General features: G+C 36.6%; 1 protein-coding gene across 8 annotated transcripts in view; it reads left to right on the top strand.

The window, feature by feature from the left end:
* LOC116825693 (dystrophin) overlaps window positions 1-13,132 on the top strand; it is a 1,328,444-nt gene that overhangs the window by 25,618 nt on the left and 1,289,694 nt on the right. For all 8 annotated transcript variants that reach the window (XM_075059803.1, XM_075059815.1, XM_075059808.1 and 5 more), the window contains exons 3-4: window positions 2,706-2,829; window positions 11,480-11,567. In XM_075059803.1, coding sequence (XP_074915904.1) covers window positions 2,706-2,829; window positions 11,480-11,567 — 212 coding nt within the window. The remainder of the gene's footprint in view (window positions 1-2,705; window positions 2,830-11,479; window positions 11,568-13,132) is intronic.

Below are 13,132 nucleotides of genomic sequence, written 5' to 3' on the forward strand. Positions count from 1 at the left end.
TTCCCTAAGAACATAGAGCTCCTAGGTAGCAAGACACAATATTCAGAGATGCTGTACAGAAGTGCCCTTTCTACCTACACTACTTCTCTCTGAATTGTCACATATACTAAGAAGACCTGTTGTTTGTCCCCTTACACTGGTGCTTGAGGTCATCCATTTTAGAGTGAAGGAGATATCAATCTGACAACCAGCCAGATGTCGTCATGGATTAAAATTACGCTGCTTTATATCTTCAGCCGTTGAAGCAAAAGTGAAGTGCTAGCAAGCTGTATTAATGTCACACCCACTGATTTACATATGTACTTGGATCTACTACTCTACTGCAAGCCACAGATTTTCATCGGGCCTCAGCTTAAAATGGTTGCACTTCCATGACATTCAAGTTATGAGTCTATATGTGTGGAAGTTTGAATAGCTCATGCCCATAAATCCCCAAATGATTTTGAAATTTTAGTGTGCCTCTACATACAGTGTAACTTTCAAAATAACCCTCACTTCCTGTACATAAATAAATGCTTAATACAAAAGATTGGCTTCTACAAAATGATCTTTGAAAATCAGAACCATAATTAGACTAAAAATTGCCTTGCTTTTCTTTGTTGGATAAGGCATGCAAATTTGACTGTGAAGTGATTTAGATAATTGTACTTTAGCTTTATGGGCTCAGAATCTCCAGTGACGATGCTTTCAAAATGTCTGGATAGATAGCTGTCTGACTGTATTTTCTTAATTGTTATTACTTATTTTTATTATGATAACATCCTGGAGCACAAATCAGGATCAGGGCTCCTCAGTGCTTAAGTATACAGTAAAGGCAGTCTCTTTTCTGAAGAGGTTAAAATCTAGATTAAGACATGACAAACTGGGTGTAACAGATACTTGGAAGGAATAGGCATGGAGGAGAGGCTATAATTCATGTATCTATGTGCACAGATAGTTTTAAGTCATTCAATTACTTTTTTTACTTTTGAAATGTAAGTAAACAATGATAGGTATCCAAGGTCACTGGCGGTCATCTATGTAGTTATCAATTGGCAGTTTCTTGTAGGCATCACAATAGATGTGGGTCTTGAGGAAAGACTTGGAAGAAAGGGTAATGATTTTACTGACTAGCTCAGAAAAGTATGCTATGTATAAGAACCAGCAGAGAAGAAAGTGTGAAGATGCTTGTAGGAGAGTAGGTAAACAGGATCAAGGCTGACAGAGTTGGTGAAATGGAAGTGGTGTCTGAGAGTCATAAGATACAGAAGTAGGTAAGTAGAAAGGAACTAAGTTGTGAACTGCCTTAAAGGTAAAGTTTGTATTCGATTCAGTGGAGAGACTGTTAGAGCAAAAGACCATGAGGGTGGCCTCAGTAGCAGAGTTTTGAATGGAGCTGATAAGCAGTAAGGTAAAAGGAAGAGGTAAGGATGCTTAGAAAAAGGAGTTTCAGTAATGAAGATGAGGGATGATAAAAGCCTGTATGAGATTTCAAATGGTACAGACAGAATATAAAGGTCAGATTTTTGACATACTGTGGAGTAAGAAGCAGCAAGATTTTAATACAGCCAGGCTGTGTTAGGCTACAGAGAGAAGGTAGAGTAAAAGACAGCACTTTGGTTAAGGGTGGTGACATACAGGATGACAGACACACATTCTGCAGCTGGAAAACCAAAGCATGCACACTACTTTAAGGAAACGAATTTCAAAGACAATAAATTATCAGATTTTTAAATATATGCCAGGCAAAAGCCCATTTTAAAGTCAGGGAATTCTTTAGAGAAATTGTCTGAAGTAATTTGATTTTGTGCTCTATAGAGCAGCTTCTTCAGTCCCAGTGTGTTTAAATCTACATAGACTCTTTGCATTCTTTCTTCACCTGTGCTGGCAAGAGGACTGGACAGGGAGGCAAATCTTTAACCATTTGGTGTAGAGACTAAATCAACTTGCAGCTTCATGACTCCTCGATGCTTCTCAGCAAATTAGGTCCCTGCACGTAATAAACCTGGTCCTAAATGTACCTTCATTTTGAACTCCTCTCATTCTGAATGACAATAGGTGAATCAGTGTTGCAAGGGATAGTGAAGAAATAAAATCCATTTTAAAAAACAGCTATAAAATAAAGTACTGAAAAGTGTGGGAGGTGCACAAAATAATTCCACATGGTACTAAATTTTTAATTTTTTTTAAAGGTCAGGTGACTGGTAACTAGAGCTAACATAAATCAATTGGGAAAGACTGCCTCCCTCCTCCAACCTATATCCTTCATATCAGCTCAGTAGAGGGTAGAATCAGAACCTTTGTGATATGAAGGCTATAAGTGCATTTGTTAACCCAGAGAGAAGCCTTCCTCCCTAACTGAGACGGTAGCTTGTCTTAGCTGTGAAATTCATTCTTTGCATATTTTACAAAAGAAGTCAGCTCATAAGTCTGGAAACCTGGATGTGAAAGTGGAGTTGTCTGTTCTGTAGACAGATTAGTATAAAAAACTAGGAAGCATTTGTAGGTTTACAGAAGGGCTTCTAAGTTTTGCACTTGACAGTTAGGTTCCATTCCAGGAGTTACCACATATCTAGAGCTTCTGTTTCTGATGGCAGTCACCACTTTTTTTTTATATTTAATTCATAATTCCGGTTGAAACACCTGGTATAATATTTTTGATGTGATTGTTAATTTCAAGTCTTATGTATAAAGGAAAAAAAATGTTTTATTTCTCTATATCTCAGGTTTGACGTCGATACAACAGAGCTACACAGTTGGATGACCCGCTCAGAAGCTGTACTTCAGAGCCCCGAGTTTGCAATATGTAGAAAAGAAGGCAACCTGTCAGACCTCAGAGAAAGAGTCAATGTAGGAAAATATACTCTCATATTTGTTTGTTAATGTGTATTAATTTTTCAAAGTACTTTCAAAGTCCAAATCTAAAAAAGGTGAACTGTAGATTGGCAAACATTGATTGTCCATACACAGCCAAACTTTCAAATATGCTCATTAATTTTGTGTGTGCCAGATTTTAGCTGGCACCTTGATATATGTTGTGCCTTAGGTGGTGGTGTTCCATACATCCAAGTCCACGCACTTTTTACTTGTACAGCAGATTTGTACAAGCCTAAATGATTCAAGCTTTATATATAGCGTGCTATGTATACAACCATACTACTACTCTTTTCATTTTAGTATTTTTATGTTAGTATCACATATTAAAAAGCAGTCATATTATACTATATGTTAAGGAAGAATCAGTATTTCATTCTAGTAAAGATCCCAAATATTAACAATCATAATGCTCAGTTGAATTTAAACAAGCCTGGCCATGGTAGCATGGAACACTTGAAAAATGATTCTTTAATCTTCTATGTCCTCATTGATGATTTTGCAGTGTGTAAGCCATAGCACTGAGTGCGTTTCTCACACATTCTGAATTTAGTCTGTTAAACACTAAAATATTTGAATACGTGGAAATAATTTGATTTTTGAAAATACTTGAAAAATTAACTGCTTTATTCTGAGTATGAGAAGGAGAAATCCATGTCTAGCTAGCTATTACACTCAAAGCCCATGATTTTTTACAAATGTGTTTGTTTAAAAATTAACAAATAAAAATTCTTACTCCATGTACTCCAAATGGAGCAGGATTACCAACACTAAATAATTTCTGCTATATGTTTGTCTTCCTGTCTGTCTCTCCATCTTAAATCAGCTCTGATAAGGTGAAGGAACATTGAATTTTAGCCCTCCAGAAGTATATATTCAAAAGTTCCTTGTTATCTCACTTACCTTGCAGTGGTTTGTGTTTAATCGATAGTCTCCTTAGCAATACTGGAAGAAAGCAGTGAGTGTCTGCGGTATACTGAAAGCAGCTTTCTGATGCCACCCGCTCATTTTTGTGTACTTGGAAATGCATTTTTCTGAAGTAAGGTTAATAATTATATGGTAAATGATTTTACTCTGATCATTTTCTATCTGCTCTGTGAAATGTGCACATATTAGAAATAAAACTAGCATGGTACATGCAGAAGGTCTGATGGATGCAGGCATTCAGATATTAGAGTGACGGGGACAATTTAATTCATAAAGAGATAGACGCTTAATTTTCTGAGTGCTCCACCCATTATACTATTGTTTTGGGTTTTTTAAAATAATTGAAGGTTCCCTTTGTTTCCATTTTTAGAAGCATAACCACCTCAAAGTTGGCAAATTAGCTCTTGCCCGGACCTTTGTAATTATTCTGAACACTTGCACAATCAGATGGCCTTAGCCAATAAGATGTTCCCCTTCCTAATGTCAGTTTTATAATACTTTATAATATCCTTAAGGGAGTCAGGAGGCATGGTTCGTTCACTGCCCTCCTCCTTTCCTTCCTCTCACTTGTCCCTGCAAGTGAGAGATGGAGGTAGGTGAACCACAGACCTAATTGCTCCCAACTGTGGTTCCCAGCAGCTCTTGCCTCATACTCTAGTTGATCTCCTATACTTACTCCTCTTTTGTTGATGGAGAGGCAGAGTTTGGGGGTGAGAGGCCATTAGGAGCACCATATTTTCAGATATCTTTGCCAAAAGATATATATGATTACATGAAACTCTGCTGGATTGGATTCCTGCATGGTCCTCCCCTCCATGTTGGTCCCCCCACATACTGTAATATTGGAAGTTGGATTCAAGGGATTGGAGATAACAGGATCTTTCAGAGTTTCCATAGACAACCTTAGAAAGTGAGTAGTAGCATGACTGAAAAGCTTGTTTCCAATTACCTGTGCTGGAAAACAGTGCATGAAATCTGTTTCTGAGATCAAAGATTGGGATGCAGGTTAGGAAAAAAAATAAAGGACTTCCTCTTCTAAAAAGAAATGGGAGAAATAACAAACATTATTGTCTCAGGTTAACACTGAAAATCTTTATAAAAAGACCACAGCTGAGTTAGGTTTGGAGCAACATCTTTATTTTTAAAAGATTACATTTTGCCTTGAGTAACTCCTCATTTGAGGGTCTACAGGTTGCAGGTGCAGTGTGATAAATAAAGAGGAAGATAGCTCCCTTTGATGGACACTCAGCCAGCCAGTTAGCTGTAAAATCCCTCTTGGAAGCTGTTCTTTACTTGCTTTACCTGTTAAGGGTTAAAAAGTCCCCCAGGTAAAGAAAAAAGAGTGGGTACCTACCAAAAGAGCCAATGGGAAGGCTAGAACTTTTTTAAATGGGGAAAGAAATTTTCCCTTTGTCTGTTGTTCTCTGGGCTGCAGGAACATGGAGTAGCAATGCTATAAGCAGAAATGCCATGTAAGGTTTGAAAAGTAGTTTCCATACCCAGAAGGAATAGTTTGAATAGGGAATGTTTAGTTAGATGCTACCAGGTTATTTCTTTATTTTGGTTTGTGGATCTCCTTTCTGCTAACCCCAGATGGTTTTGTTTGCTTGTAACCTTTAAGGTTAACCCCCAAGAAAGCTATTTTGGGTGCTTAATTTTTGGAATTGTTCTTTTAAAATCTAGCAAAAGCCTAAGTTCCCGATGTATTTTCATACTTTTTGTTTTTAATAAAATTTATCTTTTTTAAGAACAGGATTGGATTTTTGGTCTCCTGAGAGGTTTATGCATATGTTGCTTGATTAGCTGGGGGAAACAGCTAATTTCCTTTTTCTTTCTCAGCTTTTCCCTGGAGGGAGTGTGTGAAAGGGCTTGAGGGTGCCCCAAAGGGAGGAATTCCCAAGGGCTCGTTCCTGGGTCCAAAGGTGGTTGTTTTTTTGCATTTAGGTGGTGGCAGCATTTACCAAGCCAAGGTCGGAGAGAAGCTATAACCTTGGGAGTTTAATACAAGCTTGGAATGGCAAATATTCATTTTTGGAATCCTTGTGGGGCCCCACCATCTGCACTCAAAGTGACAGAGTGGGGAATCAGCCTTGACAAGAGGGAAAACTTTTAAAGATCATTGGTGACAGCTAGTGGCCAAAATCTGTACTGGACACTGCTCAGCTGCGGGCAGAAGTAAAGTAAGGGCAATTTTTTAAACAGCCAGATTTGAAAACTTGCCTGTACTTGATATTTTTCAGACACAACCTCTCTCTCCTTGAAAATGGAAGCAGAGGTGGGAAGTGGCAGCCAGCACCTTAAATTAACAAGAGCTTTCATAACTGCTGGCTGCCAGTTCTCACTTTTATTTCTGTGGAAATAAGGGTCAGAACAAGGAAAAATAAGATGATGGGGTATGGGCTGCCTGCTGAAATCTGCATCTCCAGAATCAAAAGTCAGCTATTGACTAGAACTATTTAATTACAAATGTTAAGACAAAAACGATAAAGATTATAGAAATGATGATTCAATGAGGCTGTCTGTATACATGTATTATACTGTTACTTATGCACACACACACACCCCTACACCTGTAAATATATATAGGCATGCATACACACGTGCATATGTGTACACACACACACTGGGTTTATTTGCACACAGGAACAGAGAGAGATTATGGATCTTATCCAAAGTCCACGGTTTGGTCTTATACGGTGCTTTATCAGGAATACATGGTTATGTGGTATGAAGGTTTCATTATGGGATGACCATATAAGTAATGCACGTAATCTAAAATGAATGCCAATAAAACCTTTAACCCCATTCCACACCTTCATGAATTCTGTATGTGATATGTACATTACAGAAAACAATTTTAGCAATGCTTTAAAGTGTTCCTTGTTCAGCTGTAATGACAGGTTCCTTTGTTATTGTGAATCTGAATGTAAAGGGCTTAGGTGGAGAAAATAATGAAAATTAACTAGACAGAAAACTTTAACAAGTCATCCAAGGTTGAGAATGTATATCAATAATTTAACAATAAACATCTTTACAATGATGTACTTAGTGAAGAAAATAATATTTAGAAGCCTGAAAATTCAAAGTTGAATTTAAACTTACCAGAAACCCAAATTTTGGAAATATGGGAGAGTTCACAAAGTACAATGATCAAACCACTTAAATTTGGCCCCTTAGCAATCTCAAGCTCTTAAATTTTCTTTTTTTTCCTTTTATAGCTGCCTTTTAGAGCTACTTGACAGACATATTGTGTTTGGATCAAAACCTTTTTTAAAGAAGTTGAACTCTGCAGGTTATAGCTTAGGACCTGTCCTTACAGCTTTGTATGCAACACTGTACGTTCACGCCTTGGTTTGCCATGCAATGACTAACTGTATAGACAAGCCCTAAGATTTTGAACAGAAACTCTCACTGTGCAGCTTGCGGCTGGTGTATCAAAACTGGGAATCAAACAGCAGCGATTTAAAATTTGTTTAATGTTTCCACTGTAGACATGGTAATGCTGCATGTAATGATCTTGAATAATTTGTTACCAAATAAAATCGCATGATTCAATAGTACCCTCCTAGTTTTTCAGGACTGGGCCTGCAAGGTGGAGAGTAGGGAATGACACCCTGCAATGCTATTCACCAAATTGAGGAGTTTTAATTTTTAAAGTGTTTTTATGAACAGTGCCTGACATACCACTGTAGATTTAAGAATAAAACATTTTAAATGTTGGTTGCTGATAAGATGAAACTATTATATATGAATAAGATCCTGTAGTGTGATAGTCTGCTTTTATCAGATTATCATGAAGGGGCATGAACTGTTGTCTCACTGTATGGGTAGTATAGCATGTTGCGTACGAGTGAAGTGTTCTACTGATGACTAGAAAATAGATGCACATGTTTTTTTTCCTATTATCGTTTTTTTTTTTTTTTTTTTTTTTTTTTGAAGCTAACAAAGTACTTACAAAAATAACCACACATAAAGAGGACTGTCAAGTAAAATTGACTGGAAAATGAGAATTTTTCTTGCATTTGAAATTTTCCATTGGAAACTCCAGTTTTTCCTGTAGGAAATTTCAAAAGTGTGAGTCAAGTGGGTTTTTTGCTCACTTTCAAATACTTGGTTACTGTTTCCCAACTTTTTCCAGTGGCACCAGCTGGGAAACCGGAATGAAAAGTGGGAAGGTAAGGAAAAACACATTTCAGTTTTAGAAGTAACATGTTCACATTTCAATTTTAACAGACTACTTAAATGTGCAAGTGTTACTGTTTCTCTCAGTCACACTTTCAATATTGTGTTACTGACTGCCAACTGGCAGAAGTTGGAAAACAATAATAATGCATGGGAAAGTAGGTTTTTCCACACATTGACTTTTTTTCACAGTTTTTGCTAATTGAAGTGCAGTCAGAAAGTGAGGGAAAATTTGCATTTAAAAATAGAAAAATTCTTAAAAATTAAGGATATTTTTCCACAAATGTTTTGTTTCCAAAATGTTTTATTTTTCCAGAAAAATATTGAAACATGAAAAATTGATTGACAATATTTGTGTGAAAAATATTGATTTAAAAAAATAAATAAAAGCCCTATTTTCCAATGAAAAAACTTTTCTTCAGAAAATGTTTGACTACTGCAGTTGTTAAAGTTCTGATATGTAGCACTCAAAGGTTTCGAAATGCCAAAATTAAGGTTTTCTGCACAATCTTAACCTCAAACCACTTCTGTAGTGAATGAGCCTTTGGTCCAGAAGAGTACTACCTCATTCACTACAGAAGATGAGAAATATGTAATAATGAAGAAGAGTTGAAGAGGTAAATGAGAGGGGTGTTGCCAGGACCCCCTGCCTCATTCAGTGCAAGAATGGGTGATGCACCATTTATGAGGCACAGGGAAATAACTTATGAGGCTAACCATACATTTTTAAAAGTTATTTCATTCACTGTGCACTGTTGAGCCTGCAGAATTAATGATGATGGGACCTGCGGAAAAATGTGATCATGTACTTAAAAATAATCTCAAAGTATCTCAAAATGCATACGCACAAGGGAGCAGAATTCATGTTGTGTAGGCCTCCTTTACTTTGGCATTTCCAGACTTTTGAATACAATCTTAACATTATATTTATCATCTTGTTGTATGGATATACATGCACATGGACTGGGGAGGGGAAGGGAGGTGACACACACCCCACTCACGTGGCAATTCTGTCCATGTGAGAAATTAATTCATGGGGTGGTTCATCATGCAACTTTGACTATTTCATCTATACTCTGCCCCTTAATCCATAACTTATGGGACTTATTCCAACATGCGCACACACCTCAAGTCAGCTTTAAAAAAGTCACTTTTAAAAAAAATCAGCCTGCCAAGATGATGGCAATCATTATTATTTGGCTTGCATTAGCACCTAGGAATCCCCCATCCAATTGTGCTAAGTACTGTACATATATCTAATGAAAAGACAGTCCTAGGAGTTTACAATCAAAGAATAAGACAGACAACTGGTGGATATAGCAGGGAGCTGGTGGGCGCACAGGGTAACAGTGGGACAATACTAATCAGCATTGATGAGCAGCAGTAAATATTTCCCCTTTCTGCCCCTAAAATACAACCTCGACTAAGGACCTCAAAAGGTGAAATTTGTCTTGAGCTAGTGACATGTTTTCTATAGATGTAAAAATGTCAGAACTATGAAAAGTCTGTTATCTTCTGGAAATAGAAACTTTTTACCATATGGAAGGGGAGTTTCTGAACTTTCCACTGGCGCTCACAGTATTTGTGTCTGACCTTGGAAGGTTCAGGGTCACAAACTTAAATGCCTTGTCATTTTTATGCTTAGAAAAATCAGTATTCTATATATAAATACATAAAAATCTATATAAATAATCTATATAGAGATTCATTAGAGTAGTTTTTATGGTTCCTTCTGGCCTCTCTACAGTTACTCTAAGGGTAACTACATCACCTGGCTTTACAGGTGGAGTGAAACAAACAAACAAAACAATCCCATGTCCATTTTTAAAGCTCTCTAAAGTGCATTTCTACAATAGTTTTTCTGTAATATATGTGACATATATATAAAATGCATGATGATGTGGCATAAAGATTTTATTTTTACTTGTTAGGAATGACCCATGCAAGCCATAAGTGAGTAATGCAGTCACCTTAAATTCATTCTGATAAAATCTAGATACCACATCACACTATCATGCATTATTTCATAACCTCTGTTTTTATGTGTGTGTCTATAAATGTATAATAAAACATATGCTTACTAAAGTGTCCCCAAACTTAATTCCTCACTAAACATCAATCCTCATCTTCATTATTTCAGATGTGTTATTTGCACAAAATTAAATTGATGTAAATATTTTCTATAAAATGTGACATATTGTTACAGTTGACATATAAAATTATTAAAATATGTGATGAAAGGTATTATAAGAATAGATTGCAGCTATGGGTATATATAATTCATGATAAAACATACAATGAGATAATGGTAGGCCTTGGATATGTGTGAATAGGACTGTGTGAGGCTGCTGAAGGTGGCTCTCTGAAGCCCCAGGCCTGGTATAAGATGTGCACAGTTAGGCTTTGTCTGCTACATTGGCATCACTGAGGACATCCGCATGGTCAGGATTCTGTCTTTATAGATCCCATTGTAGAATCAGGGCTTAAATTCATTTAAAAAATACACATCTGTACTTTCCAATTTTATTTCCTTTATTTTTTTCAAGCCATTCATTTTGATACAAAAATATGCAAAATCCCCAAATTTTCAGGTACAGTGAGAAACATTGTATTCAGAAAGTCTATTTTTACTGTGTATGATTCTGTTAGCATGATAATTTTGAAGAAGTGAGAACCAATTTTGAATTAATTTGAGGTATTTAGAGCATTGCTGCTGTTAATTTACGCACTGATAGTTGTGATGTACAAATTAAGTGTCTTCTCAACAGAAAAGTATTGGTATTAATATTTAATGCACTTTAATCATCTTTGTTAAAATAAATGCATTTTTAAAAGCTATTTCAAGTCCAGTATCGCTTTAAAAAAGTGTGTTTATATATACCTATCTATGTAAGTAAGGAGTGTAATGTTAGTCATCTAAATCTATACTTAGGTATCTAAAGCAATGGCCTAATTTATTTGGCTTCATTACAAGTTGTGAGGGCTCTCAACACCTTTTATAATCAGGCCACTTAGTATGTCTTCATGGCATGTTCAGAGTGAGAGATCAGCTCCTGGGTGGTACCAACCATGCTGCAAAGTCCAGCTTGAGTTACTGTGTTCTCACTGGTGCTGCACTCACCTGTGTGAGGCATTTTGATGTCTGGGTATATAACTCAAGGATCTTTTGTGCTTCAGTAGGACAATTATTTCCCACTGAATTCTGGTAGAACTTGTCTGTCCTTCTGGGCACCTGGGGAAATTGTGCTATTTGTCTATAAAGGACCTATATGTATCATTTATCAAATAATCTTGTCATGCCTGCACATGGAAATTTATTATTTGACCTTTCTTTCCTAAAGTTATGTGGCCAGAAGCATATCCAACTTTGTGAGGTTTGTTCTGTTGCCAAGTCAGGAGGTTAGCAGGGTGATTTGACAGGGTAAAAAGACTTCATGGCAGTAGAGGATGTACAGATTAGTTATTTGGTGTCTTCAAAATCTCTGTCTAAATTCTCACCTTTCCTGTCATGCTACAGGCCATCGAGCGAGAAAAGTCTGAGAAGTACAGGAAACTGCAAGACACCAGCAGATCAGCGGAGGCCTTGGTGGAACAGATGGTGAATGGTAATGACATGGGGGTTGAAATAGATGATAATCTTAGGGATGGGGTAAATACACAAGAATTCTGTTAGCAAAGCACTTTTTGAATGGAATGGTAAGTTAATTTTGCTTTATATTTTTGTCACTCTGTCTGAGAGAGCCAGCCTCAGCTCAGCCTGTTAGAAAACAGTACAGGCACCCCAAACTGACGGTATATTCACCAAGATTTCACCAAGCTGGTAACAAATGTGCACTCTTGAATTCCTGTATTAGTCTTGGAGCCACACACAGTCCCCTTAGGCTCTCCAGCCCCCCTTTACCACCCAAAGCTGGACTTTGTGATTAAAGGTTATTAAAAAAAAAAATCATCTCACTTTCGGTTACTCTGAACCTCAAAGGGTCAATCTGGTTAATGACGACTCTGGATCTCACACCAAAGACGTCGCTGACAGCCAATTTCTCTAGTAAACTAACTAAAGGTTTATTAGCTAAGAAAAAGGAATCAGTTATTGAGAGGTTAAAGCAGGTAAAGTACATTAACAGGTGAGTCAAAATTTGTAAGGCCAATATGATAGCAGAGATGTAGTGATGGGGTCTTGGGCCATTTGTTCAGTGTTCCATCCTGTTAAAATCCAAAACAGTACAGAGATACTCCCTGGATCCACTCTTATAGTGATTTTCCCCAGAAAGCAATCTGGCAAGTATCTCCATAACAGCATGGGCTTTTTCTCTGTTGACTAAATGCAGACTATGGATTTCCCATTGTTGAACACCATGACCCATGCTTTGAAGTTAGCATGGTGCTTCATTTATAGTTCCAAGGCTTCAATTCTGTTTGATGGGCAGGCCAATTACAGATGCATACATAATGCATTTTGTTACAGGAATCCAAAGAATCTTTCATTCGTTTTCATGAAGTTTAAATATCCAGTAAATACACCTTTGATCTAGGATTATCTTATTACAGGGTATACATAATGTAACTACATGTAATGTGATAGAAGACAACGGAATACAGATAGGTGAAAACAATGCAATCAACATCTCCTATTGATCTCTGCTAACAAGTGAATTGGCTTGAACATTTCTTTGCTATTCAGACATAAGTGAATTGCCCTATTGCTCCAGGCTGAGCTGGCAAACTGTTAGCCCCAATATTCAAAAATAATAAGAAATTGTGATGCTATTAATTGGAAAGGGATAGAAACAAAAACATAACCTTACTACCATGAAAGGAAATGTAGCAAACTATAATGCTCACAATATTGTACTATGTGTTAACAGTTTGCTGTGCACAGAAACTAAGGTTCTAATCTTGCTTTCTGATTATATTCAAGTTTTGAAGAGACTATAGTTCATTTAAAATTATTTCAGAGAGCAGGAGCTTTGAATATACTCAAAATTCTCTTAGCCATTTTGAAAATCATTCATATCTGATTTTATGGCTTTTGCAATGTTTTATATTGTAGCAGAGTGTACAGACGTCTAATTATATTTTGGAAGAGATTTATGGTATTTAAAAATTCAAATGTAATGGTTTAACCAAATTTCAGATTTTTTTTTATTTTTTAAAAAACATGTTTTACTTT

Source organism: Chelonoidis abingdonii, chromosome 1, assembly GCF_003597395.2.
Source record: "Chelonoidis abingdonii isolate Lonesome George chromosome 1, CheloAbing_2.0, whole genome shotgun sequence".
Lineage (NCBI taxonomy): Eukaryota > Metazoa > Chordata > Testudines > Testudinidae > Chelonoidis > Chelonoidis abingdonii.